Raw genomic sequence first — 26,729 nt, forward strand, 5'->3', positions numbered from 1 at the left:
GTGCACCCCACTGAGGGGTCACCGTGCACTGAGGAACCACTGGCAACCGGCTCCGTGCACCCACGGGGGTTCAGGGTGCCCCGGGGCCTGCCCACCCCGCCAGCACCACCCTGCCCCTCGCATCCCCCCAGCCGGTAACGGGCACAAACCCACAGATTTTTATCAACCCGGCTCGACACTTCCAGCCCGTTACGGGCATTCGGCATCACCAACCACCGGCTGCGCCCGGCCTCGGCCGCCACGGCACGATGGGCCGCCACCAGCGTCCGCCGCATGGCAAAGAGCAAGCAGAGGGCTCAGGCTGTCGGCCGCCGGCGAGGATCCGCGGTGCACGCACACCCCTCGCTCTGCCTGCGCGCACCGCCATCTGATTGCTCTCCTTTTAACGAATTAATTAACGAATTTAGGGGCTTACAGCCTGCAGCCTCACCGCGCGCACGCGGCCGTGCCGGCGTTTGCACCTTTGTCTCCCGCGCAGCGGCCGCCGCGCTCTCCTCCACGCGCTCTTGCGGTGCGTCCCCCAGCGTGGCTTTCCCAAAGCCGGGGAGCCCCGGCATATTCAGCCACAAAAGCTGGGGTTCAGCAGCATCCCTGGATGGGAGGGAGGAAAAAAAATCCCTGTTGGATCAGGCCGGCACTGGGAAGGATGGAAACCTCCCCTCCAAATCCTTTTTCTCATCGTAGCCGTCCCCCAAAGCTCACCGGGGCGGGAGGGGGCTTGTCCGTCAGTCCCGCAGGAGGAAAGCTGAGGGCTGCTCGCGCTGGGTGACACCTGCCTAAACCGTCCCCTGCAGAATCCCCTCGGCGTTATAATTCCCCTGTTTTCCAGACAGCTCACACAATCAGGTTGCCCACCTGTGCTGGCTACTGGCCAGGCTGGGCAGGGGGCTGAGGGGCCAGCCTGACGCTGCGAGCGGCAGCTTTGCACCCCTGCGTGGCTTTCCACAGCTCCAGGACGCGATCGAGGCCGGGCTGGGAGCTCCTGCCTTCCCCCGGCGCTGGAGGCTGACGGCCAGGCCGCGGCATTCCCCCTTCCCTCGGTGGCCACGGAACCAGGACAGCCCCGAGCCCCTGCGCCGCAGCTCTCCCTGCCTCCGACACCCCCGGCCTCCGCTCCGGAGGTTTCCACGCACCGGCAGGCAACGCAGGCAGCTCTGCCTGGCTCCGTCCTCACCATATGGGGTGGCAACCACGCCAGCTGGGCCAGAAGCCCAGCTCAGCACCGAGCCCGGAGCAGCGCGGCACCGCCTGGGCTTGGCAGCAGCTCCGGGGCTGCCTCTCCTGCAGCACCTTTCCTTTCCGCATCTCTTCTTGCTGCAGGGAGGGTGGAAACCTCACCTCGCTCCCCGCGGGCACGGGGCTCTCCCTCCACCCCTGCTCCGTGCCACCCCAGCCTGAGGCCAGCACAGATCCCCCCCCCCGCAGCCCGTGAGGTGTCTGTGACCCCCGCACTCACCGAGGGGCTGCCCGGGGCTTGGCGAAAGCTAAGCCTCCAGGAGGGACCCCCTCTGTTACCACACGGTCCCCAACGCGCTTGGTCGTGGTTAAACAAGCCGCAGTTAAATATGCAGCCCCTCCGAGAACAAGGGATGCAGGTCAGAGAGCAAAAAACTGCAGCTGGGCAGCTAGGACCAACAAACATCACAGAAATACCTTCTGCAGGAGAAAATACTCGTCCTGTTATCTGGGAAGAGGGATATCGTGGCTGGAGGCAAATCCCCGGAGAGACCCAGGCAAAGGACAACGCCCAGACCCCGGTCCCAGCACCACATCCCCTCCGAAGGGGTCGGCCTGTCTCTCCCGTCTCTCAAAGCTCCTGCCGCTGCCGGCTCACAAGAGGACAAGCACAAGCAAACCTTCGGAGGCTGCAGGATCAACCCCCTGCGCAGGCAACAGATGAGAAGTGTCGCAGCTCAAGGTGGAAGTTCTTTATTTGTGGCCTGGAGGAAGGAGCAAAACCTGGCAAGTCTACCATCAAGTAGGAAATGCAATCAAGGAGGAAAACGAGCTTCACGGAATTCAGGATAAGCTTAAAAATTGCCGTCAGCAGCAGAAGGCTGCCGCACGCGAGCGGCGTGCGTCCCCCGAGGCGCTGGCACCGGGGACGCGTTGGGCTCCAGCAGACCCGGCGCGGGCCCTGCAGCTCAGCGCCCTGCTCAGAAAGGACTGAATTTCAGCTAGCCCTTCATTTACTCTCAGCTGTAGTGTCTGTATGAAGAAAGGAGAGCACGAGACTGGCGTGACAGACAGATGGGTGCTGGACAGACAACTGGACATCTCAGGCTCCCAGCAGATACAGTGCTACGGTTCACAGCAGTACAGAGCCAGCTCTGGTGGGATCTGACCCACGCCCCCTCTGCTCCTGGGAGAGGGACGTCCCGGCTGCATCTGCCTCAGCCTGCGGGGACCACCGCCCCGTCCAGGAACGCCCCGCCAGGCGACGGGGCCACTGCCCCCTGCCAGGGGCCAGCGCGGTCCTCGTGTCCCCTCCAAGAGCTGCCAGCTACTGCTGCCGAGCCAGAGCTGCCCGCAGCGCGAAGGCTGATCTCAACCCCCGAGGGGCTGAACGCCCAAAAAGGAGCTGCTGCTGGGGGCCCTGGGCAGCTCTCGGGCTGAGATGGGGGAGAGGGGAGGAAGAGGACGGATACCCATGGGCGGCGCTGCCTAGGACTCGGGAAAGGCCAGGAAAGCAACTCGGAGGGAGAAACAGCGAACGTCACAGCCTGCGCCCCCCGCGCTGTCCCTGCGCCCTCAGCCACGGCAGCTCAGAAGAAAGTAACGGCACAGAACGGGGGTGGGCTTGCTCCCACCCAGCACCCCCGGTGCTCCCTCCCCCAGGCGGACGCCGCATCGGCAGCGTCACCACCAGTCGCTGATTGGAGGCGGCAGCTATCGGCTCCGACTCTGGGAGACGTCACCCCGAGATGTCCCAGAGCAGCAGTGGTCGGTCACATTTCTGTCCGTCGGTCAATCCCAGGCTGTCCGTCACTGATTTTTGTTTGCTCCTGCAGCCCAGAAATCTGCAAGACAGCACGGAGGTGGGGACGCAGTCCTGCCTGGCCTGCCCTGCTCACGAAGGCTGCCGGGCAGGACCCAAGCAGGGGGAGAGGGGAAGAAAGGAGACCCCTCTCCCAGGACAGCCACCGGGCGCTGGCTCCCCTCCCACCTCTGCAGACGTACGCGGCCAACGCAGCGAGTCCTGCGTGCAATTCAACCACAGCGCAAGACATGCTGCGGGAACTCACGCAGGGAAGAAAGGGGAGGCAGAGGCTCTCCGTGCCCAGTCCTGCCGGCGGGGCACAGAAAAGGGGCATCAGGGGACACTCAGAGGTGTCCAGACAGGGAAGGACAAGAGGTGCCATGTCAGCCGCGGGCTCAGAGGGAAAACCCAGCAAGTTCTCCTGCCCTTCCCAAGTCATCCCTAGGACTGTCCGCGAGGACTCAGCGGTGTTCCCCACGTTACTCTGTGCCTGCTCCGATATGGGGGGTGACTTTGCTCCACCTTCCCACAAGCAGAGGAAGCTTTGAGAACGTGTGCTGCCGAGTCGAGACCTGGGCTGGCTGCTCTCACCCCGAGACCCCGACACCCAGCATCTGCCCCTTCTTCCCCAGCGCAGTCGGTGCCCCGCAGCTGCCTCGGGAGGGGCAGAGCCTGGCACTGGTACGAGAGGACCAAGGCGCTTGAAGAAGGTCACGCTACGTCCACTGCTACGGCAGCCATGCCCCTGTACCACGGGGCGACAGGGTTTCTGACACGAGCCCTGCTCTAATCCCACGGAGGGGGAAATGCACGTCACCTAGAGTTTAGCAGAGGATGAAGCAATACCCAGCAAGGTGGAGAAGCTGTTGGCAGAGGTCAGCCAGCTCCCGCCGTCCACAACCAGGGTGGTGCCCGTCACGTAGGAGGAGAGGGGGCTCGCCAGGTACAGCGTGCTGTGGGCGATCTCCGTCTTGTTCCCCGCACGCTGGAGGGGGATCGTGTCGAACTGGCTTCCTTCCTCGGCAAACTTCCCACCTAAGAGCGGTAAAGAGTCAGCTGGGACCACGGCACCGCCTGCCCACCGCCACTGCGGCGCTGCTTGTGTGGGGCTTGCCAGGAGCCCCGGGGAACCTAGATGAGATCCTGGCACGGCCCTGGGGACAGCTCAGGGACCAAGGCCTGAGGAAAGAGTTAAACGAGGGGAGCTCAAGCCCAGCGGTGGGATTTATACTGCAACAACGAGTTCAAGACAGGACCTCGGGGAGCTTTCCCAGCCTCCAGGGCTGAACCGGCACTCCGCTGATGGACTGCAAGAGCTAAACCATCAGGCAAGGCAGCTGGCCAGGCTGAGCTTTGGGGGAGCACGTTATGTCATGGCATCAAAGAGCGCAAAAAGCTGCCACTCGACAGAAAAATCAGTGCCCTGCGAGGTACCGAGGACGCGGGAAGGGCTGCTCCCCCAAAGAGACGTGCCAGCCAAGTCACAGGACAGCCGTGCCCAGCAGCAACGGCCCCGGCTGCATGGCACTGGTGGTCCGTCGCAGTCCCCTCCCAGACAGACGCCAGCAAGCCACCGCCGAGGCAGAGACGGGAGCCCCAGGTTGCCTTACCCAGCCGCCGGTAGCCCTCGGTGCCTGTAATGGGGCCCGGCGCCAAGCTGTTCACTCGGATGTTGTTGGGTCCCCACTCCACAGCAAGGTGACGGGTCATGGCATCTGGGAAGAGATTATATCAGGAATGAGAAATGGAGAGCAGAGCCATTCCAGTAACTTTCAGGGAGGCCAAAAAGCCACGGGAGATTCTGATCAAGAGCCAAGGACCCTAGAAGAGCCCTGGGGGAGAGAAGAGCCTCATCGCAAAACCAGGCACGTAGTAACCACACCGATTCATATTCGCCTCTCCCAAGGCCATCTTCCCATCCCAATATTTGGGAAGAACTGGCTTCCTTACTGGCCCCACAGCTCACAGAGCCCCAGCAAGGAGCGTTTACGTACCTATGGCAGCCTTAGCAGTACCAGCGTGCACCTGGAGGGCCTGCCCTCGGTAGCTCAGGGTTGCCGTGATGTTAACGATGACCCCACCGTGGTCCTGGGGAAGGAAAGGAGACGTGGCATTAGGCAGGGAGCAGCACAAGGGGTCACGGTGGGACAGGAGAGCTGGGCGAGGAGGGACGGTCACCCGTGGGCACTGGACGTGGCAGAGCATGGAAAGGTGCCACAACAGTCTAAAGACCGGCAGGATTCCCAGTTCCTGCACAGGGGCTGCCATCCCTGGGAGGGAACGGACTGGATCTGAGCAGGGTGGGTGGCAGAGGCCCGGCAGCACAGCCCTGGGTACGCGGGTGCTGTGCTCCCTTCTGCCCTCCACGCTTCCCTGAATTTCCCAGGAGCAACGCGTGGTTTGTTTGACGCTAACCCCCTGCCTACCACGAGCCTCTCCACCGAGTCCTCTGGCTCCGGTTCCACTTACCCGGAAATATTTCTCAAAGAGGACTTTGGAGGTGTTGAAGGTGCCAAGGGTGTCGATATCTATCACCGTCTTGAAGGCATTGAAGGACAGGGCGCTGGCTGGGCACAGAAAGTTTCCTGCAGCACCTGAAGAAGAAGCAGCCGGGGGCACAGTCAGGACTAGGCCAGCAGAGATCAGGCAGGTTCAGGACACTTTTGCGAGAGGGACGGCGAGCGATACTGTTTGAGTGGACTGGAGAGCACGTGGGAACAGCCCTGCTAAGGGGATAAACAGCTTGTGGCTCTGGGGGCCCAGCAGCGCGGCCAGCCTGAGGGCAGGAGGGTGCTGGTGCAGGGGATGACTGGATGGCCCTGCATGAAGACCAGGTCTTTGCTTCCTCTGAGCCCATCCCCTCTGCGCTCCCAGGGGCTGCCCAGATGCTCCCAGGCCAAAGCAGCATAAGCCAGACGCTAGGCAAACACAAGCCCCACGCAGGAAAATGCCCTTCCTAGCAGCGAGCCTAGGCCAAATCTTCCCTCTGCCCACTCCAGCAGCTCACCGTTAACGAGGATGTCAATCCGCTTGAACTCTTTCAGTGCCTCATCCACCGCTGCCACAATGGTTTGGGGCTGCCTGACGTCCACGGCCAGAGGCAGGCACTGCTGGCCTGTGGCTGCCGCCAACTTTTTAGAGGCCTGCAAAAAAAAAAAAAAAAAAAGAAAAAAAAGAAAAAAAGAGAGGTGAAATTCTTTCTGGGCCTCTCTCCTTCGGCAAGGGTTAGACCCAGACCTCGTAACAGGCGAGCAAGAAGTCAGGCAGGAGCCACGTCGCTGTCAGCACGCAGCAAACACCGCAGGCAGGGGAGAGACCTGCCTGAACACGGCTTCAGCCCGGCAGCACCCTGCCCCTAAAGCCCTGGGGGAGCCAGAGGAAGCTCCTGCAAGTCGCATCCCAACCGAATGCCAGCCTGGCCCTGAGGCCACAACTCGTTACGCCCAGTTACCTCCGTCATCGACACGGCGCATCCCGAACACCTCTGCAGGCCAAGGACAAAGGTTGGACCCCAACAAGGCATTTTTGGCGTGAGCCCAGACATAACTAACCTTTAGATCCGAAAAACGTCAGTAGGCAAAAGGGCAAATGCAGACCAGCAGTTGCCGGGGGCTCTGCTCTGAGCTCCGCGGCTCAGCGTCTGCCCCAAACCATCCCCGAGGCGCTTGCGAAGAACACGACTCCCCGCAGCAAATCAAGCACAGGGGACGTGCAAACTCAGCAGCAACCCCGCACACCACCCAGCGACGCTCCACGTTCCTGCTGGGGCCCAGCGGGCTCTTCTGCGAGCAGCTTTGAGCCCCGACTAGCACGCACGTACGCCGAGTGTGAAGAGCCTGGGAAAGCAGTCCCTGTGTACTCAGAAGACCCCAGCCCCTGAGGGCTAAAAAGCTGCTGAGCTTTACCGCTTGTTTTCTGGCATGTGAGCGCGAGGGAATGCGAAATGACAGCACTAACCCCCTCCAGGAGGCAGCTGGGTCATGTCAGCTCACTCCCAAGCGCTGATTTTGATCTTTACTGTATTTCAGTGAACTCCACGCACAGCTACCGCAAAGCTCGCTCTCAGCCGCTTTCAGCCTCAGTCCGCAGCCCAAGCCAGGGTGAAGAACAGAAACTGTGATCAGCCAAACTCCAGCCCGGGGTCGGACACGCGGGGGCGGGTGTTTGTTCTGCCCAGCCGCCCGCGGGGCGGCTACAGTCTAATCCAGCTTCTTCAGTCACTGCTCTCCAGACCTGCATCCTCCCCTCCATCTCAGGATCCAGTAGAACTGAGGTTTTGGGGCTCAGCGTACCCACCTCAGCCCACGCAACCCTTGGACAAGGGGGTCTTGCCCTACTCGAGGCTGAGATTTAAGTCTGCCCTTGGGCTCTGCCACTTCCCTGCTGACAAACCTTCACCACAGTTTGTTCCTCTCTGTCTCATCAACAAAAAGGGGACGTGATACCTGGAACAGACACTCCCAAAGCTGGCGGGGGAAGGCGTTTCCACCATTAACTGAGCCCTACTGCGAGGTGCGGTAGGTGCAGCCCCCCGTAAACCCGCACCCGTCCTACCCATCGCTGTTCCCTGCTGGTGCTGGAGCACTCAGAGCCGGGAGAGGACAGGGTGGCACGGCTGAGCCGTTTCTCCTGTTGCACTACTCCCAGCTCCATCCAGAGGAGAGGGCAGAAGGATTTCCAGGCGTTCACAGCTCTCCCTACTGCTGCCTGTGCCGCTGGAGCCCAGGGACTCACCTCCGACACTCGCTGCAGGTTCCGGCTTGCGATGACGGTCCGGCAGCCGTGCCTGCAAAGAAGGGGCTGGTGAGAAGGACCACAGAGCGCCGGCTCCTCGGAGCTCTGGGGATCACCGGGAGCTCGCTGGGTGAGCGGCAGGAGGTGGCACCACGCCCTCGGAGGGGAGGAATTGCTGCTCCTCCAGGCTTGCGGGGCTCGAAGGGAGGGAGAGTCACGGCGCCCTACAGCCCCGTCCCGGCCTCCCACACCCCCAGGAGCCACCGGAGCCCGCAGCAGGCAGGGCTGCCCGCACCTCCTGCCCGCACCTCCCCGGAGGGCCCTGCTGCCCCCGGCTCGCCAGGCCCTGCCGCCACAGCCGCCGCCGCCGGGGAAGGGAAGGGAACCTTCCACCGCCCCGTCCCACCGGCGCCCGAGGAGGCCGGGCCGGGCCCTGCCGCCGCCCCGCGGCCCCGCCGGGCTCCCCCCGCACCTCATGAAGATCTCGGCGACGCGGAAGCCGATGCCCGAGCCGCCGCCGGTGATGAACGCCACCCGGCCCCTGGGGGGACAAAGGCAGAGTCAGAGCCAGGCCGCAGGCGCAGCCCCCGGGCCAGGCCCCGCAGGCCGCGGCCCTTCGCCCCGAGCTGAGGTCCCCGGGGCGGACCGGAGCCCTCAGCGCCCCGGTACTCACGCCAGGAGGTCGGGGCTGAAGAGGTGGCGGTACTCGCGGAGGCAGTCGTCGGTGTCCACGTCCGGCGGCGGCCGGGAGGTTGCTGCGGCCTCCGCCATAGCGGCGCGATCCGCCCCCGCCGGCGGCGGCGCTAGGACCCGGGGCGGCCGCGCGCAGAGCCTGCCGGGAGATGTAGTCCCCCCCCGCTCTGCGCATGCGCGGGCGTCGGCGGGCGTTGCCTGGCAACGGCGCGGGGCCGGAGCGGCGTCCCACAGTGCCGCCCAGTGTCCCCAGTGCCGCCCAGTGGTGTCCCCAGTGCCGCACTGGGGCGGCGGCGACCGCCCGGCGACAGCGACCGCCCGGCGACAGCCCGACCCGCCCGGGCACGCCCCGGTGTCCCCCGCAGCCCACCCCGGTCTCTTCCAGTGACCTGCAGGGCTTCCCAGTGCCTCCCAGTGGCAGCCCAGTGCCTCCCAGTACCCCCCAGGGACAGCCCAGTGCCTCCCAGTGCCCCCAGGCACAGCCCAGTGCCTCCGAGTGACAGCCCAGTGCCTCCCAGTGCCCGCAGGGACAGCCCAGTGCCTCCCAGTGCCCCAAGGGACAGCCCAGTGCCTCCCAGTGACATCCCAGTGCCTCCCAGTGCCTCCCAGTGCCCCCAGGGACAGCCCAGTGCCCCCCAGGGGCAGCCCAGTGCCTCCCAGTGCCCCCCAGTGCCACCCCAGTGCCCCACAGGGACATCCCAGTGCCTCCCAGTGCCCGCCAGGGACAGCCCAGTGCCTCCCAGTGACATCCCAGTGCCCACCAGGGACATCCCAGTGCCTCCCAGAGCTTCCCAGTGCCTTCCCAGGGCTATGCCAGTGCCTCCCAGAGCTTCCCAATGCCTCCCAGAGCTTCCCAGTACCGCCCCAGTGACCCCTGGGGACAGCCCAGTGTCTCCCAGAGCTTCCCAGAGCTTTCCAGTACTGCCCCAATGTGCCCCAGGGACAACCCAGTGGTTCCCAGGGCTTCCCAGTACCACCCCAGTGCCCCCCAGTGACATCCCAGTGTCTCCCAGAGCTTCCCAGTACCATCCCAGTGCCCCCACTAGGGACATCCCAGTGTCTCCCAGAGCTTCCCAGTACTGCCCCAGTGCCCCTGTAGGGACATCCCAGTGCACCCCAGAGCTTCCCAGTACTGCCCCAGTAGCCCCCAGACACATCCTAGCACTTCACGGTGACAGCCCAGTGCTTCCCAGTACCATCCCAGTACTGCCCAAGGACATTCCAGTGCCCCCCAGAGCTTCCCAGTACCATCCCGGTGCACCCTGAAGACATCCCAGTGCCTCCCAGAGCTCCCCAGTACCGCCCCAGTGCAGCTTGAGGACATCCCTGTGCCTCCCAGTGCTTCCCAGTACCGCCCTGGTACCCCCCAGACACATCCTAGCACTTCTCAGTGACATGCCAATGCTTCCCAGTACCACCCCAGTACTGCCCAAGGACATCCCAGTGCCTTCCAGAGCTTCCCAGTACCATCCCAGTGTCCCAGTGACATCCCAGTGCCTCCCAGAGCTTCCCAGTACCGCCCCAGTGCAGCTTGAGGACATCTCAGTGCCTCCCAGAGCTTCCCAGTACCACCCCAGTGCAGCTTGAGGACATCCCAGTGCCTCCCAGAGCTTCCCAGTACCACCCCAGTACCCCCCAGACACATCCTAGCACTTCACAGTGACAGCCCAGTGCTTCCCCGTACCACTTCAGTACTGCCCAAGGACATTCCAGTGCCTCCCAGAGCTTCCCAGTACCATCCCAGTGCAGCTGGAGGACATCCCTGTGCCCCCCAGTGCTTCCCAGTACCACCCCAGTACTGCCCAAGGACATTCCAGTGCCTCCCAGAGCTTCCCAGTACCATCCCAGTGCAGCTGGAGGACATCCCTGTGCCCCCCAGAGCTTCCCAGTACCACCCCAGTACTTCCCAAGGACATTCCAGTGCCTCCCAGAGCTTCCCAGTACCGCCCCAGTGCAGCTTGAGGACATCCAGTGCCTCCCAGAGCCCCCCAGCGCATGCTGGTGGCATCCGAGGGAGGAGATGGAGCCGGGGCTGGGGGCACTGGGGTTTATTGTGGGGCCGGGGGGCCTCCCGCGGCGGGGCCCGTTCCGGCGGGGGCCGCCCTAGGGCCCGTAGGTGTAGTCCCGGTCTCCGCTCTCCCAGGCCACCAGCTCTTCCCGCTGGAACCAGAAGCCGATCTCCTGCCGGGCCGTCTCCACCGAATCGCTGGCGTGGACGACGTTCCTGCGCGGGGACGGGGACGGGGCCGTGGCCGTGGGGTCCTGCCGCCGCCCCCGCCGCCTGCCCCGCGCCCCTACCTGCTGACGTGCATGCTGAAGTCCCCCCGGATGGTGCCCGCCGCCGCCGCCGCCGAGTCCGTGTCCCCCACCATGGCCCGCGTGGACCTGACCACGTTGTAGCCCTCCCACACCTGGGGGACAGGGGACGCCTGAGCCCCCCGGACCCCCCCGGGACCCCCAGACCCCCCGGCCCGGCCCCTCACCATGGCCACCAGCGGCCCCGAGGTCATGTAGGCGAGGAGCGCGGGGTAGAAGGGCTTCTGCCGCAGCTGCTGGTAGTGCTTGTCCAGGAGACCCTGGTCCGCCTGACAGCAGCACGGGGTGACGGTGGGGACACCCAACCGGTGCCCCCCGCTGACACCCCCCTCCCGGCACCCCCGGAGCCGGCTGTGGGGTGCGGGGAGCCGGGTCCCCCGGGGGGACGGGCGGCAGCTCGGTGGGGATGGGTACCTGGAGCAGCTTCATGGCCACCAGCTTGAAGCCGCGCCGCTCGAAGCGCTGGATGACGTTCCCCACCAGCCGCCGCTGCACCGCGTCCGGCTTCACCAGCACCAGCGTCTTCTCCTGCAGCTCTGGGGGGGCTGCGCAGGGACGGAGGGGCCAGCGTCACCGCCGGGCACGGGACACAGCTCACCACCAGCCGTGGGACACGGGTTGCGGCAGCAGGACCCCAAGCTGCTCCCGGGGCACCACGGGTTGTTGCTCGGTCCCAGCAGGCAGCGGCTGCCGCGGGGTGAACCCACCCCTGTCCCCATCCCTGTCCCCATCCCGAGGCCGTGTCCCCCTGGCCGAGACTGGCAGGGTCCCAAGGGATGCGCTGCAAAGCCCGGACGGGTGTTGGAGACACATCCGAGGCCGGGAAACACCCTTCAGCCCAGCGTGGGACGGGCTGGCTCTGGTCCCGGTGCCGGGGCTGCGGGTGCCACCTGGGGTGCCATCGCTCCTGCTTCGCTGCCAGCCCCAGGCTTCGGGCTCCCGCCCCGGGCTGCGAGGCCGGGCTGGCCCCAGCGCCGGTGGGGACAGACCCCACGATTTCACCCACTTTTCTGGGTGTTGCTGGACGTGGCCCGGCTTCGCACGGCTCCCACCCTGGGGATGGCGCAGGGGACACCCTGGGGACACCAAACCCCTCGGGATCCGCAGGACGGTGCCGGGGGAGCCGCCAGCTCCAGCCTCTGCCCCATCCCGACACACGGGCTGAGACCCCGGCTCTGGCCCGCACCGCGAAGAAGTGACGGACCCCGTGAGCTGGACAGCCGGGCTTCCCCCGGGGCAGAGGGACAGGGCACTGGGGGACTGGGGGCACTGGGACGGGACAGGGCAGTGGGCACCGTGGGGACAGGACGGGGACAGTGGTGGGATGGGGATGGGGACAGCGTGCCCAGGGGCGGGACAGGGATCAGGACTGGGTCCCCAGGGATGGGGCGGGGAAGGGGCTGAGGGCAGCATGGGGCTGGGGACAGGGTCCCCAGGGACAAGGCAGAGCTGGGGACAGGGTCGGGATGGGGACAGGGTCCCCGGGGACAGGGTCCCGAGGGGCAGGGCGGGGAAGGAGACAGGGTTCTCAGGGACGGGGCAGGGATGGGGACAGGGTCCCCAGGGATAGGATGGGGATGGGGACAGGGTCCCCGGGGCAGGGTGGGAATGGGGACAGGGTCCCCGAGGGCAGGGCAGGGATCAGGACAGGGTCCCCGGGGACGGGGTGGGGATGGGGACAGGGTGGGGATGAGGACAGGATCCCCATGCACAGGGCGGGGACGGGGACAGGGTCCCTGGGGGCAGGGCGGGGAAGAGGACAGGGTCCCCAGGGCCGGGGCGGGGATGGGGACAGGGTCCCTGGGGGCAGGGCAGGGATCAGGACAGGGTCCCCGGGGACGGGGTGGGGATGGGGACAGGGTGGGGATGAGGACAGGGTCCCCATGCACAGGGCGGGGACGGGGACAGGGTCCCCAGGGACAGGGCAGGGAAGGGGGCAGGGTCCCCGGGGGCAGGGCGGGGATGGGGACAGGGTCCCCGGGGCCGGGGCCGTGTCTCACCGGAGCCGTAGCAGCGGGGCCCGGGGGGGCGGCTCAGGCCCGGCTGCCCCCGCAGCAGGCCCCGGGCCAGGCAGCGCCCCAGGGAGCCCATGGCGGGGCCGGCGGGTCCGACCTGGCCGCGGCGGGGCTCCGCCGCCCCGCGGAGGCTTTAAGGGCCCGGCCGGGCCCGGGGACGGGTCAGGCTTCCGTCCCTCCTCTTAAAGCAGCCGCCGGGAGCGGGCGGCCGCCGCGCCGGCACGGAGCCTCCCGGTACAGAGCAGCCACCCGGTATGGAGCATCCCGGTACGGGGCGTCCCGGTACGGGGCATCCCTGGCACGGAGCCTCCCAGTACAGAGCAGCCGCCCGGTATGGAGCATCCTGGTACAGGGCGTCGCCAGCATAGAGCATCCCGGCACGGAGCATCCCAGGTACGGGGCATCCCGAGTATAGAGCATCCTGGTACGGAGCAGCCTCCTGGCACGGAGCATCCCTAGTACGGAGCAGCCTCTTGGTACACAGCATCCTCCTGGTATGGGGCATCCCAGCACGGAGCATTCCTAGTGCAGAGCATCCCTGGCATGGAGCATCCTGATATGGAGCAGCCTCCCGGCACGGAGCATCCCCTCGGTACATAGCATCCTCCCGGTATGGAGCATTCCTAGTGCGGAGCATCCATCCCCGGCATGGAGCATCCCAGTACAGGGCAGACCTAATGTGGAGCATCTCCGGTACAAAGCATCCTACTGGTATGGGGCAGCCCAGCACAGAGCAGCCCTAGCGTGGAGCATCCCTGTACGGAGCATCATCCCAGTACGGAGCATCCCTAATGTGGAGTAATCCCAGCATGGAGCATCCTCCCGGTACAGAGCATCCCTGGCACGGGGCATCCTCCCAGTATGGAGCATCCCAGCACAGGCCGCCCGGTGCGGAGCATCCCCTGGCCCGGAGCGAGCCCTTCCCTTGGCAGGCTGAGCCCCAAACCCTGCCGCACCCACCCCACGGGTGACCCAGGGGTGCAGGGGGCCCAGCCCCTGCTGAAAACCAGACCTACTTTGTGCTTTGCCCCTGATGGTGCAGGCGGGGAGAGGGGTTACCCCTGCCAGCCCGAGCTGGGGTGCAAGGGGAGCCCCCCAGCCCCACACCAGCCCCCCCCAGCCCTGTTGAAGGGCCAGAGCAGGGAGCACCCAGGCCGGTGCCCTCGGACATGGGGCTGCCCTGGACACGTAGTGGGTGCTGGGGAAGGGGTGCAAGGCAGAGTCCGCCCCTGCCCTGCTCACCTGCAGCCCCTCGGCATCACTGAAGGGAGAGGGGACAGGGACAGAGGCACAGGGCCCTTCCTTCGCCCCGGCCTGCGCCGAAGGAGGCAGAAGAGAGGGGGACTTTACGAAGCAGCGATGGGCTCAGCCCCGTGCTCCAGCTCAGATGAATTAAATGGGCAAGGGAGCTCTGCCTGCTGCCAAAGGGCAGGGGCAGCCCTGCAGGCAGGTGCGTGGGGCCTCGGTGCTCCGGGGTCTGGTCTTCCCAAACCCCATGCTGGGAAAGAGCTCTTCACCGAGCTTCCCATACATCCCAGACTCCCGAGACCCCTCCTGGGAGAGCAGCTTGACACAAACATTGCTATTAAAATATCTGCAAGTTCATGGAAAATCCCGGTCACTCCAAGCCTGTTTTCTAGACCTGTGATAATGCGAAGGATGAGTCGAGGAAGATGCCCGACAAATGCTGTCTCCAACATGCGCTTGGCTCCTTGCTCCCCATCTCCCCCCTGAGCCCCAAATTGCAGGGAGCAGGGGACTGGGGCTCCCAGCAGCCCCAGCTGGGGGGCACCCGGGGGCTCCCAGGGCTTGCGGTGCTCAGCACGGCTGCAAAACCACCCGACGTGGCTTCCCCGCAGGCCAGGAGAGCACCAGCTCTTGCCAACCAGACTTTTTGCTAGCCAGAAGCCGGTGGCACCCACCCGAACAGGGGGCTCGAGGGGGCAAAAGGCCCCTCTCTCCCATGTCTGGCGCAGAGGAAGGGGCTTCTTCAGGGAAGATTAAAGAGGTTAAGGCGCTCACATACATCGAATTCGGGCTTTTAGCAAAAGGGCTGGCAGGTACCAGCCTGGGCTTTGGCCACCTTCCAGCTGCCGCCCTTGGTCAAGGGAAAAAACATGCCCTTTCGCCCTCTGTCAACCAAATGTTTTGCAAGAAAGAGAAGGGCCGTGCGGGGAGGGGAGCTGTGCCAGCAGCGATGGGGTCCCCGCAGCCCGTCCCCGAAGGAAGGCACGGCCGGGGCGCTCGGCGGAGGTGGCAGCGGAAAGCCACCGCTGTCCCCCGCTGTGGCTCGGAGGCACCAGGGCGGCGGGGAGAGGCTCCGTGGACAGGTTTGGACCCTGCACCGCGTTTTCTTTCATCTATAAGCACCAGGAAAAACAAGGACTCGAAGTTTCAAGCGCAGACCGCGACACCGAGTTACTCCAGAGCTGGCTGCTCCCGGTGCAACTTGCAACTCAAGCTGCTCCTTGCAGGGTACGAAGCCCAAACATCAAACTGGTCCCAGTTCAGAGGGCCTGGATGGCAGGCTCGCTCTGTACATGGGTTATCCAAACAGCGTACGTTATCTCCAAACAGCAAACATGCACATCAGAGGATGTTTGTTTTTTTTTTTTCCAAAACCATAACTAAAGGAACTGTGGAGCAAGCGCTGCCTACGCTCCATCTCACCCCGATACCTCCCCGCTGTCCATGTGCGGCCGTCTCGCTTCAGGGCTACGAGTGTTTATGGGAGAATCACAGAACCACAGAGCGCTCTGGGCTGGCAGGGCCCTTCCCAGGCCATCCCGTCCATCCCCCTGCCAGGGGCAGGGACAGCTTCACCCAGATCAGGGTGCTCAGAGCCCCGGCCAGCCTGGCCTTGAAGGTTGCCAGGGATGGGGCATCTCCCACCGCTCTGGGCAACCCCTGCCAGTGCCTCACCACCCTCAGCGTAAACAATTTCTTCCTTCTATCCAGTCTGCATCTCCCCTCCTTCACTTTCAAACCCTCCCCCCGTGTCCTGTCGCTACAGGCCCTGCTAAAAAGCCTGTCCCCCCCTTTCTTGTCGGCCCCCTTTAAGCACGGCAAGGCCGCAGTGAGGTCTCCCCGCAGCCCCCTCCTCCCCAGGCTGAACCCCCCCAGCTCTCAGCCTGCCCTCACAGCAGAGCTGGGCCACCCTCGGAGCATTGCGGTGGCCTCCCCTGGCCCCGCTCCCACAGCTCCATGTCCTTCCCGTGCTGAACCCACGTGAGGACCCACGCCAGCCCTAACACCTCCTGCAGGCCCGCTCCCTTCGCAGTGACAGGTCCTGCTCCCACCACGCAGCCACCCTCATACCCGCAGAGAATTAAGACTGATTTAATGCTCAACACTGGCTACCTGGTTAGAGACTTCAGGGGAAAAAAAATCCTTCCCAGCTGCATGATCAGAGATTGACAAAACCTGGTCATGGCAGGGGACTGGGATTTTAACCGTATGCTCAGATGCCACTATCGGGTCACTCTGGCCAGCGGCTGGCCTTCAACCCAGGTCTCCTATGATGCAACACCACGAACGTTAGGCAGCTCTTGAGAAATTCAGGCAACAATCTGCTGGAGGGAATACACAGATCACCGCAACAGGTACCAGAACACATCGGGGAACGTAGGTGGTAAATTAGGGGAGAGCGGAAAAAGAAGTCAGCACCGATCCGCACCGGTTCAGTACAGCACCTTTCAAGAGCTCCCGGAGCGCCGTCCGACTCGCACGGAGCCCGGACGAGGCCCTTCTGCGTCTGCGATGCAGACACCCGCTGCCTGTCCTCCTGCCTGCAGATCGCTGCCTGTCCTCCTGCCTGCAGATCGCTGCCTGCAGCACAAAATGCATTTTCATCTAGCAGAACAGCTTGGTGCCGGACAGGCCTACAAGGAAACTAAACCAGGTTATTTAAAACAACAGAAGCACTTTATTTCCATTAAGCACATTGTTTTAGTATCACAATGGAATGATGCGAAAATGTTTAAAAAAACCCAAAAAAAAAGTCTCTAATCCCCACAAACAGCAGGGAGGTTTTCAAGGCAATTTAAAAACCAAAGGGAGTGACAGAAGTGCCAAAACAGTCCCAACATCACGAGACTCCTCCTCCGAGAGCTGGGCAGGGGCAGAAAGGTGGAATGACACGAAGGTACGAATGTCTGAAGTAGTCTTTGGCGCTTCTGCCTCAACGTTTGATACGTACATGATCTCTCAAAGACAACTCCGTAGAAATCTCCAGACGCAACAAAGTGCTACGTTAGTAGAACAAAACCCCAGCGAGAGGACTTTCCGTACAGTTGAGATGCCCGGCGGTTGGGCGTTAAGACACATCCTGCAGACGGTGCTGACTCCAGCTGGGGACCTTTGGGTTGGGAGAGAGAGGGGGGGGGGAAAAAAAAGGAAGCGTGGTGCGTGAATCCGAGAAGATGTGCCCATGTGCAAGACACCGCGTCCTGCAGTACTGACAAAACCAGGGAGGAGAGAAGGTGGTGGCAAAACGAAAGATGGATCCGTTCCCTACAGTGATCAAAACACGAGTCCAGTGCAATAACTATAGTTTCACAGTTCCAGGGGGCAAACTGTCATTGCAGAGTCTGTAGTAACGCAGGTCATTCACCAGTCTGTGCACATTCTGGGTAAACGATGGCAGATCCTGGAAAAGATCAAACAACACGTTGTACTGCAAACAGAATACCAACTAGGAGCACTGTCTTACAGGGGAGAAAGGAACCGAGAGGGCCCAACATCCACGTGTATTTTCATGTATGAGAACAACAGACCCCTTCCTCCAGAGTCCGAGCCTGGGAAAGCCGAGTTTCTGCAGCCCACGTACAGGGAGCAGAGACTGCTCCAGAGCCGCTCCACGCAGAGAGCGGACTACAGAGATCTGGGTTCTCCTCACAGCACCGGCTTCTCCGTGTGCGGTCAGGCACTGCCCGAATGGTCATGACATGGAACCACAGAGCGCTTTGGGCTGGCAGGGCCCTTCCCAGCCCATCCCGTCCATCCCCCTGCCAGGGGCAGGGACAGCTTCACCCAGATCAGGGTGCTCAGAGCCCCGGCCAGCCTGGCCTTGAAGGTTGCCAGGGATGGGGCATCTCCCACCGCTCTGGGCAACCCCTGCCAGTGCCTCACCACCCTCAGCGTAAACAATTTCTTCCTTCTATCCAGGCTGAATCTCCCCTCCTTCACTTTCAAACCCTCCCCCCGGGTCCTGTCGCTACAGGCCCTGCTAAAAAGCCTGTCCCCCCCTTTCTTGTCGGCCCCCTTTAAGCACGGCAAGGCCGCAGTGAGGTCTCCCCGCAGCCCCCTCCTCCCCAGGCTGAACCCCCCCAGCTCTCAGCCTGCCCTCACAGCAGAGCTGGGCCACCCTCGGAGCATTGCGGTGGCCTCCCCTGGCCCCGCTCCCACAGCTCCATGTCCTTCCCGTGCTGAGGACCCCCGAGCTGGACGCGGGGCTCCAGGGGGTCTCCCCAGAGGGGGCAGAGGGGCAGAATCCCCTCCCTCGCCCCGCTGCCCACGCTGCGGGGGATGCAGCCCAGGAGACGCTTGGCTTTCTGGGCTGCCAGAGCACATTGCCGGCCCGTGGCCAGCTTTCAATCCGCCAGCACCCCCAAGTCCTTCTCGGCAGGGCTGCTCTCCACCCCTCCATCCCCCAGCCTGTGCTGACACCGGGGGTTGCCCCCACCCAGGTGCAGGACCCTGCCCTTGGCCTTGTTGAACCCCATGAGGTTCAGACAGGCCCATTTCTCCAGCTTCTAACTGCAACTGCTCACTGCATTCCTGCCAAGGTCCTGGTTGCCACGTACCCCATACCAAGGGTTAATTTGCCTGAAGAGCAATTGCCTTCTAGAGTCCAGGGATTCTCTCAAGGCTCCTTTTCCTACCCTCCCCCTCGGTCTCAAAATCCCCATCAGCTCCCATGAGAGAGGACACACTCAATGGTCAAGCAAGCTTCAGCAGATGGAAGCCACAACCTGCTGCACTGCCATGATGTTCCACAGGGAGGTTACAGACCCCCCCATTTGCTTCACACGCATACGAGGGGCTTGAAAAAATTGTGAGCCGCTGCAGCTACTCTGTTGTTGTCTTCACCATAACCCTCAAACATCTGGCCAGCAGCTGGAGTGAGATTTTGGCAAGGATCTGAGTGTCCCACTCTAGAAAATGTCAGTCTACCCCTAAGAAAACTTCCTCCAGGAAACATATTCCTTAACTCCCACAGCATTCAGCATTCCGAGAGATGAGATGGCAGTTCAGCTACCTACAGTGAAAAATCCCTGGCTAGGCATTGCTGAGGATGGAAACGTTTGGAACAAAAGGTACTGCCTCAAAACACCGCCCTGAGGAGCTCACGGCTGCCTGCCAGCACGTTCTAGGAGAAAAACTCTGCGCACGCTGGGAATACTGGCACTCTGCTGCAGCGTTTCCCCTTCTTACCCTGTCCATTTTGAAATTCCTTCCCAGCACGTTTTTCTGGTTCGAGTCCACACCATCACAACTGGCCAGGAACTCGGGGAGAAAGGCTGAGTAGAAGCCATCAAAGTCCACTGAGGCCATATTGTAGGTGGCAATGCCGATCTCCTCCTGCAACAGGTCATGCGACTTGTGGACAAGCACCTGAAGTAGCACATTCACAAACTGGAACAGCATGGTTGTCCGGAAGATCTTCTGCACAGTGAGAGAAGCACACAGTTAGGAGTCTTCACACCCGCAAGAGGGACGGCAGCAGCCAGCACATTGCTTCAGAAGAACAAACTCATCGAGGTCAGGACCAGGCAAATGAGCGTGGCTGCACGGGGCCGCTTCAACACCAGCAGCTTCTGAGCTATCGGCGGGGTCTGCAAACTCTTGTGAGCACAGAGGTAATTTTCCAAGCCAAGCCAAGATCACAAATGGCTACAATAAGCCAGATTAATACCAGCTTTAAAGTTAACGGTGAATTTGGCCACACTTACCTCATGCGTCTGACCCAAGTTTTAAGCATTGGCATTTAAGCAAACAGTCATAGAATCACAGAACCATTTAGGTTGGAAAAGACCTTTAAGATCATCGAGTCCAACCGTTAACCCAGCACTGCCAAGCCCACCACTAAGCCATGCCCCTAAGCACCACATCTCCCCGGCTTTTACAAGCCTCTTTCAAACTCCAGCCAGTTTTAGCCCTGCACAGCGCTCCCGAAAGCCAGGGAATCTGGCTAGCTGCCTGAAAGTCTGCAGCAGGCAGCTGCTAACACGACGGGCTGTCCTTGAGTTGTGACCACAGATGCAAACCTGAAAGCTCTGCTTTCACAGGCTAACCAGAAGGGCAGGACCCTGGATTCCGAGTTTAATCCTTCATGACAGCAGCTAACAGGTCTGAATTAGAGGGTCTGGAGGATGGGTCCCTACATGACAGCGATGGAGACCACCACCTGGCAGTGACAGACTGTAAATAGTAGATACCCTGCGGCTGACCCAGATGAGAATGATGGAGAGACTCTGCCGCTGTCCCGCTGATGATCCCAGTTTCTACTTCCTCAGACAAACGGCACCGTCACTGTGCGTGTCCTCATTGTCACAGGAGGGAACACATACAATCACAGAATCGTTTAGGTTGGAAAAGACCCTTAAGATCATCGAGTCCAACCGTTAACCCAGCACTGCCAAGCCCACCACTAAACCATGTCCCTCAGCACCACATCTCCCCGGCTTTTAAATCCCTCTAGGCTTAAATACATCAAGGTTTAAATACATCAAGGCTTTGCTTTGACTGACTAAAGTCGGGATCCCTCCTGTGCCCACTGCAGCCGTATCGGGGAGGCGGTAATGCCACTCTGACCAGCCATACATCCATCTGGATCACAGCAACCAACCGAAGGCCGTGGCATACAAGCCCCCAGATCCCGACCTTCGTTTTCTGAGCCGTTTCAAACCAGTCTCAGAGCAGCACCCGCCTATTACCACGCACAGCGGTCAGCTAGGACCCACCTTGTGGTACAGCTTCTGCTTGGTGTTCAGTGTCTCCAAGTAGAAGAGATTCTGCTTGAACAGGTGAATGTCAGGTTGCAGGAAGGACTGGCCAAATGCCTACGAACAAAGCAGAAGTGAAGGAAGGAGACTGATATTACAATGAATATCAGATCTGTCAGGCAGAACGACATCATTTTCACTCTGGCACCAGAACAAACCCCTGGGAGCCTGTGCTGCTTCTCAGTGCGGCAAACTAATAAGAGAGGCAGTTGTTTCAGTCAACCGTGCTGCTGCCAGACCAACAGGAATGAAGAAGTTTTAGTGGAAACACGGTCGTGTCCTTGCAGAACAGTTGCTAAGCTGGGTCTGTTGGGTACAGGTGGGCCAAGCTTGCATGGAGAGGAACACAGATGCTGAGCGCAGCTCCCTTGGCAGGCAGTTTGCTCGCGAGGGATTTGGCTGTTTCTCAGGGATGCTACCTAAGGGAGCACAGCAAGCACGAGCAAAACCAGAAGACACGCACAGGTTTTGTCCTCCATCCAAGTCAAAAGACCAAGGTGACTAGCAGGTGCGTTTAACGTGTTACTGCACTAAATTAGAAAGAAGTTAGTGCTGCTAGGAGGCTGACCTGGGCATTGCAGAAGCAGTAAAGAGCCTAGGAACAAAATCTGCTGGACCCTGCTGAACTCGCCCGGTAGGCCTGCACAGACTCTGGGATAAAACATCTTTTACACCTTGAGCTCCTCTGAAACACTGTACAGATGATGCAGGCAGATGAGGTAAGCTCTGTACAGAGATAGGCAGCAGAATTTTACCAGTTGCTGCTTCCAGTCATTGTGAACAGAAGAGTTTATTCCTCCATACCAGCCATTTATCGTTAAACAGACAAAAATGGCCCAAGTCCCTTCCAGACTGAGCCACTTCTGGACTCAGATCTCTGGTGGAAACCAGCACACAAATTATTAACATCCTCAACACAAAACACTGGCTGTGTGAACATTTACAGAATATTAAATAAGAGTTTCATATCAAAACAACAGGAGCCAAGTAGTAAACCAAGTAGTTCAGCACTGTCAACCAGCCTGAAGCTAATCTTGAGGTTAGCATGTAAATACCTCCCAAAACAAGGCACGCGGGTGAGTTTGGAAGCGTTACACTGCTACAGGAGAAAAGGAGATGCTTGGACAGCCCTGCATAGGGACCAGCTTGGACCTCATTCACATCAGAAGTCGCTAAGATAAGGAAAGGCCAGAGAGAAGCACCAGTACAGTTTACGTCAGTGCAATAGCTCCCTCTTCACTCTTGCATCAGAAGGAACCAGGTCTCCAGAAGCGCTCCATGACGGGGCAGCTCAGCAAAAAGTCCTCTCACCTGAAGTCTAAGCACATGGCCCTCTGCTCCGGCGTTCACTGCCCTCGGAGGAGCGAGCCCTGCTCTGAGGTTGCAGAACATGGTGCAAGCACGCTCCTGTTTACACTGACGGGGGCTGGAGGTGAAGGGCCCCACATCAGGTACTCCGATAGCAGATCAGGAGGCTGATTTTTTTTCTGATTTTACTTTAAGTTGAACTACCTGTTTTGGGGACAGTTCTTACATCTAGAAACTGCACAGGAACTCGTTGGGCCAGCTCTGACTTAAGTAACGTGGAATACAGTCTGTTATTGTTCAAAATTCAAAATCCCCAACCTGAGAAGATCGGTGCTGGCTCTGTGTACGGGCTGGCACACTGCCTCTGCCTTCTCTACTCCCCAGGCCAAAGCCTATAGGATATTACTCCACTGACCCTTCTCTACCAAATCCAAGGGTACAGCATAGAACAAGTTCATATAAACCAGAAGACATCTTGGTCTCAGAAAAACCTCCCTGCACTGACGGTTTGTCCTAGTGCTAACCACAAGACCTGTAACAGAAGTACACGGGTCAGCGTCAGTAATGTATTTTTAGGTCCAGACGCAGGATGAGGCACGAAAAGGAGTTAACATTCCTTCCTCACTGCTTGCTTCCCTGCGCAGTGGGGCACTGTGCCTTGTGAGCACATCAGCAAGACCACTCTACAGGCACTTTGATTTTCAGCAGTTCCTCAAGGCAAGACCTCACTCAGGACATGGTCTAATCCCCATCAGCCACACGTTTAACGCAATGCCCCAAGTAGCATATGCTCCATTGCAGAAGGGGTTCTGGACAACTGCGGGAGTAGCGGAGTTACCTGCATAATGGCACTGAACTGTGCTTCGTTCTCCATCTGCTCTTCTGCTACTCCTCTTTGGACGCTAGCCAGCACACTAGATTTGAAGAAGTACCGCCAATTATGATGGAGGACCCGGAAAAGCAGCTCAAACAACTCTGCTTTCACATCAGGAGATGAGCGCTAGGAGGAGAGGAGAACAAACAACTGAAAGCAGGCTCCCATGCTGGAATCCCACTCATCCCCTGGATCCCACCCCAGCAGCACCCTGGCGGTAGCCACCCAGGGCAGCGCTTTGCAGCCGAGGTACCAGAGCATCAAAGCGTTTCCTCCTAAGGAAGGCACCAAACCCAGCAACTGTTGGGTGATGCTACGAACGCATCACCGAGTTCTGAGTTTTACCTCCCGCTTCGAGCGCATCTGTAATTTTAGCCTCTGTTAATTCCTGACAAAATCCTCCACCCACGCTGCTTCCAGTTCCCACTGCCTAGTCACCCAGTTTTCCCTGTGCAGGGACTGAGATTTACAGCTCTTGGAAAGCAAAAAGCTTCGCTGCTCCCACACCCCCAGCAATGCCTTCCCTTCCCGTCTCCCCCTTCCCTCCCCTCGTGTGAGAACAGCCCTACCTCTGCAATGATGGGGTAGACCTGCTCCATGCACAGTGAGATGACGCTGGGTAGAAAAGGCTTGAATACTTGGCCTGGCTCTTGTACCACCACTTGCAGTATTTTCAGAAACTTCTCCACCACCCGGCAGCCAGTGCTGCCCTCATGGAGGATGCTCTCTGCCAACTGCTCCCTACGACAAAAACCAAAGTCATTGCAAAGGAACCTTCCCAGAGATCTGCACGCTTACCTAATTTAAAGGAAAGCAGGTCGTGCCTCTGAACTTGCTCAACGAATGCAGACCAAGTACATTAAGCCACAGAAGGGAGCTAGGTTTTGATAGACCCTCTTCCTCAACAAAAGCTTGGGAGATTGTTGGGGTACCTTCAGATCTTGGGCAGGAGGCTAATGGGCAGTGTGAGACTCCAATTCAGTATCACACACTTCCAGAAAGCCTGTGGGAGAGCTGAAATTGCACGATGGCCTGTACGATTGATGTGCATCGGCTGGGTGACTTCAGACCTGGAAGCATTTTCCTTCAATTTAGCCCTAGGACACGACATAAGTCTGGACACAAAGGGGTGGGAAACACTACACTCTTTAGGGGCATGGATGTGCTGTGGGAGCAGCTTACCAAGATAAATCATCCTGAGGGATAAGAAAGACGTGACCAACGTGGGACAATACCTGGTGAACATGTTTAGGAAGGTCTGTATGATCTGCTCTGTGAAAGGCACTCCCATCTGCACCCTCAGTCCTTGAAACAGAGTGAGGAAGAAGCTCAGCATCTCATCTGTCACATCTAAGATAAGAACAGGAAAGCCAAAAGGAACGTGTTAAGGTAACATTCAAATGCATCAATGAGTCTTTTACGTGAGATTTGCTCCTCCTGTACAGGGAACCCTATTTACTCTTGGAAATTTAGCAGCAGGGTTTCCTTTAGAACCTGAAACCAACAGCCGGTACTACAGGGCTTAAAAAAAATGTTCATCCATTTCTGAAAACCGCCAGGGATGACAAGTACAGGCAGCACCAAACAACTCGGAACAAATACGATACTATCAGCCAGGCCCTTAGTCTGGTCTGCCTACGCAGAGCGCTTGGAGAAAGCTCCGGCGATGGTCCGGGCCGATCTCCAGCTCTTCCCTGCTCGTACAGGGTTAATGGGAAATACAAGGAAATCCAAAACAGCTCCCCAGCTCGGGGTGGCTAGGAGACAGAATCCAGCTTCTTTTTTTCTTGGCAGGAACTGAAGAGACCCTTCTGACTTCAGAAGTCATTTTCAGCGCGTGGTTGTGCAGTCGGCTGATCAGCACCGCAGCTAATTCTTCATCAGTCCCAACGTGCCTTATTGAATAACTACGGTAAGCTGAAGCTGCTCAACTCCTCCTTCATACAGCCTTTCAGAGCCAATAAATAGCAACTGCATGAGGCTGCTAGCCTGTTCTGAAGACAACAGTTCACTGGAGTCACAGTGTCAGCTTGCTGTCTTGGATCCTCTCTGCATTTCAACTTTGTTTTGCTTCCCCCACCTCTGCTTCACTGAGAAAATCCCACCTAGCTCCAAAAGGTTTCCTGGAACCCCTTGCTCTTCACGAGAGAAGCTGCTGTAGCCCTGGGCATTCGAGCTACCCTGATGTATGTCGCTGGCCACAAGCCAGCTTATGAATGTAAGTCGCTGGCCACAAGACTGCCAAGTAACAGCCCTGGGTACATCTCAGGAGCCTCTCCTTTACAGGGGAACCTCCCCTATCCTTTGACCTAATCCGATGAGATCTACTCCTCTTTGTCTTCGAGCTCCTGGAAAGAATGTAAATAACAAACATAGCTAGACAGGGTATTTTAAAGGTTGGGTTTTTGTGCTCAGGATCAGCTCCATTCTTGTTTCACTGCTGAACACAACACAAGGCATCTCCATCTTCTGGAAGTGTGACAAACCTTCGTGCCTGTATCCTAGACGGCAGAGAAGATCTCCCTTTCCTGTTGGGATTCAGCCCAGCCCACCCAGACGGACAGACTCACATTACACTTAGGCACAGCAAACCCACACACTTCACATGAACACCACCACGATGCTACGCTGATGGACTTTGGATAAAGCTACTCACAGCATTAAAGCCTGTCCTATGGTTATACCTGACTGATGAATGAAAGCTGGGAAGAGGGCTAGCGAGACCTGCACGGATTCTTGCAGCGACTGATAACAGATCTGTCGAGACTTGGTGGATTCTCCAGAGATACTTTCTACAATATCTTCTAAAACGCTGAGTGTCTGATGGATGATCACTTTGGCTGCAAAATAAGAGAGGTGATACTTCCTGCATGCGTCAAAACTACTAATCACAGGCAAGAAATGAAGCCAAGTTCCCACACACAGTAACTAAAACAACCTGCAAGGCGGCATAGACGCCAAACCCAGGCTGGAGTCAAAAATGTCCCCAAGTGCATGTTCACATGGTAAACATTTAAACAGGTTCAACTGGGTCACTGTGGCTACTTGCTTTCTTCAATCATACAGGTTTACTGCCCTACAGATGCACCCACTGCTCAACTACTCGGGTGCAGAGGCTGAGGGGAGCTGTAAACAATATTATTCACAATACGCTAAGGCTAAAGAAACACTAGCCAAGAAAAATGCAGCACATTGTGACAGCAAAATCTACTGCAGATTTCTATTTCTGCAAATAACAACCGGAGCGATACACAATCGGTGTATAAGCTAACCCAAACGCTGGGAGAACTTAACTGGCTCAGTTCAACCCATGTGAGCAGTCTGCTGATACTCTTCTCGTGAGGAGCAAACCACCCTCTCCCATGCTGCCTCCCGGCTCACAGCTGACCAGCACGTCGGGTTTGTCAGAAGCTGTGACACTGCAGACTTCTAAACAATTTTTAAAGTGATTCTTAAAAAAAAGACACACCTAAAAGCAGTCCCAAAACATACACAGAAACTCCCAAGGGTCCCTGGACCCCATCCGTTCAGGGCTCTCCTCCTAAATACATACACCCTCTAAGGTATTTCCCAAGTCCGGAAGAAATTCTTATTTTCCCCTTACGTTTTTATAATCATAACCTTCACTAACACTGCCTCCAGTAAATGTTTCTAATACTATAGCATCCCAGCGTTAGGCTGTTAAGTATTCCTGATGCAATCACTGCTATTTGCAGTTTTCTCACAAACGTGATCCCACCTTCCCTGCACAACTGAGGATGACAGCACTTTGATGGAAGAGTTTATAGGCAACCTGGAGTGAG

The 26,729-nt window shown here is 59.5% G+C and overlaps 3 protein-coding genes across 11 annotated transcripts in view; all 3 read right to left on the minus strand.

The window, feature by feature from the left end:
* Positions 1 to 43: 43 nt before the first annotated feature.
* DECR2 (2,4-dienoyl-CoA reductase 2) lies at positions 44 to 8,539 on the minus strand. Of its 3 annotated transcripts, none has more exons than XR_014228249.1 (10): positions 8,388 to 8,539; positions 8,187 to 8,255; positions 7,715 to 7,766; positions 5,988 to 6,123; positions 5,450 to 5,574; positions 4,975 to 5,068; positions 4,591 to 4,695; positions 3,827 to 4,015; positions 1,654 to 3,020; positions 44 to 591 (listed from the first exon to the last, which is right to left on the minus strand). XR_014228249.1 is itself a non-coding variant. In XM_082312642.1 (9 exons), the coding sequence occupies exons 1-9, from the start codon at positions 8,483 to 8,485 to the stop codon at positions 2,986 to 2,988; spliced, it is 903 nt and encodes a 300-aa protein (XP_082168768.1). In that variant the 5' UTR covers positions 8,486 to 8,525; the 3' UTR covers positions 1,563 to 2,985. The 3 variants fall into 3 exon arrangements, 1 of the variants encoding a protein (XP_082168768.1); XR_014228250.1 differs by having other exon boundaries at positions 3,798 to 4,015; positions 8,388 to 8,525; XM_082312642.1 differs by lacking the exon at positions 44 to 591 and having other exon boundaries at positions 1,563 to 3,020; positions 8,388 to 8,525.
* A 1,971-nt stretch (positions 8,540 to 10,510) lies between these two features.
* NME4 (NME/NM23 nucleoside diphosphate kinase 4) lies at positions 10,511 to 12,814 on the minus strand (the record flags this gene model as incomplete). The annotated part of the gene is made up of 5 exons (XM_082312643.1): positions 10,511 to 10,631; positions 10,706 to 10,818; positions 10,891 to 10,992; positions 11,138 to 11,268; positions 12,724 to 12,814. The coding sequence occupies 5 exons, from the start codon at positions 12,812 to 12,814 to the stop codon at positions 10,511 to 10,513; spliced, it is 558 nt and encodes a 185-aa protein (XP_082168769.1).
* Positions 12,815 to 16,684: 3,870 nt separating this feature from the next.
* The window catches only part of XPO6 (exportin 6), a 61,715-nt gene continuing 51,670 nt past the window's right edge, over positions 16,685 to 26,729 (minus strand). For 4 of the 7 annotated variants that reach the window (XM_082312630.1, XM_082312633.1, XM_082312632.1 and 1 more), the window contains 7 exons: positions 25,611 to 25,766; positions 24,162 to 24,276; positions 23,496 to 23,667; positions 22,891 to 23,052; positions 20,703 to 20,801; positions 19,174 to 19,404; positions 16,686 to 17,386 (listed from right to left, as the gene is read on the minus strand). In XM_082312630.1, the coding sequence (XP_082168756.1) occupies positions 17,285 to 17,386; positions 19,174 to 19,404; positions 20,703 to 20,801; positions 22,891 to 23,052; positions 23,496 to 23,667; positions 24,162 to 24,276; positions 25,611 to 25,766 (1,037 nt within the window). In that variant the 3' untranslated portion in view covers positions 16,686 to 17,284. Of the gene's footprint in view, positions 17,387 to 19,173; positions 19,405 to 20,702; positions 20,802 to 22,890; positions 23,053 to 23,495; positions 23,668 to 23,698; positions 23,997 to 24,161; positions 24,277 to 25,610; positions 25,767 to 26,729 lie in introns of those variants that run through there. The other 3 variants (XM_082312634.1, XM_082312635.1, XM_082312636.1) reach the window with 3 other exon arrangements.

This window comes from Platalea leucorodia (assembly GCF_965183815.1).
Source record: "Platalea leucorodia genome assembly, chromosome: 5".
Classification (NCBI taxonomy): Eukaryota; Metazoa; Chordata; class Aves; order Pelecaniformes; family Threskiornithidae; genus Platalea; species Platalea leucorodia.

Coding starts and splice junctions, on each gene's coding strand:
- DECR2 (XM_082312642.1), bottom strand. CDS start 8,485: ATGGCGGAGGCCGCAGCAACCTCCCGGCCGCCGCCGGACGTGGACACC. Junction 6,124..7,714: donor ACCTGCAGCGAGTGTCGGAG/GTGAGTCCCTGG, acceptor TTTTTTTTGCAG/GCCTCTAAAAAGTTGGCGGC. Junction 3,021..3,826: donor CAGCTTCTCCACCTTGCTGG/GTATTGCTTCAT, acceptor GCTGTCTTGCAG/ATTTCTGGGCTGCAGGAGCA.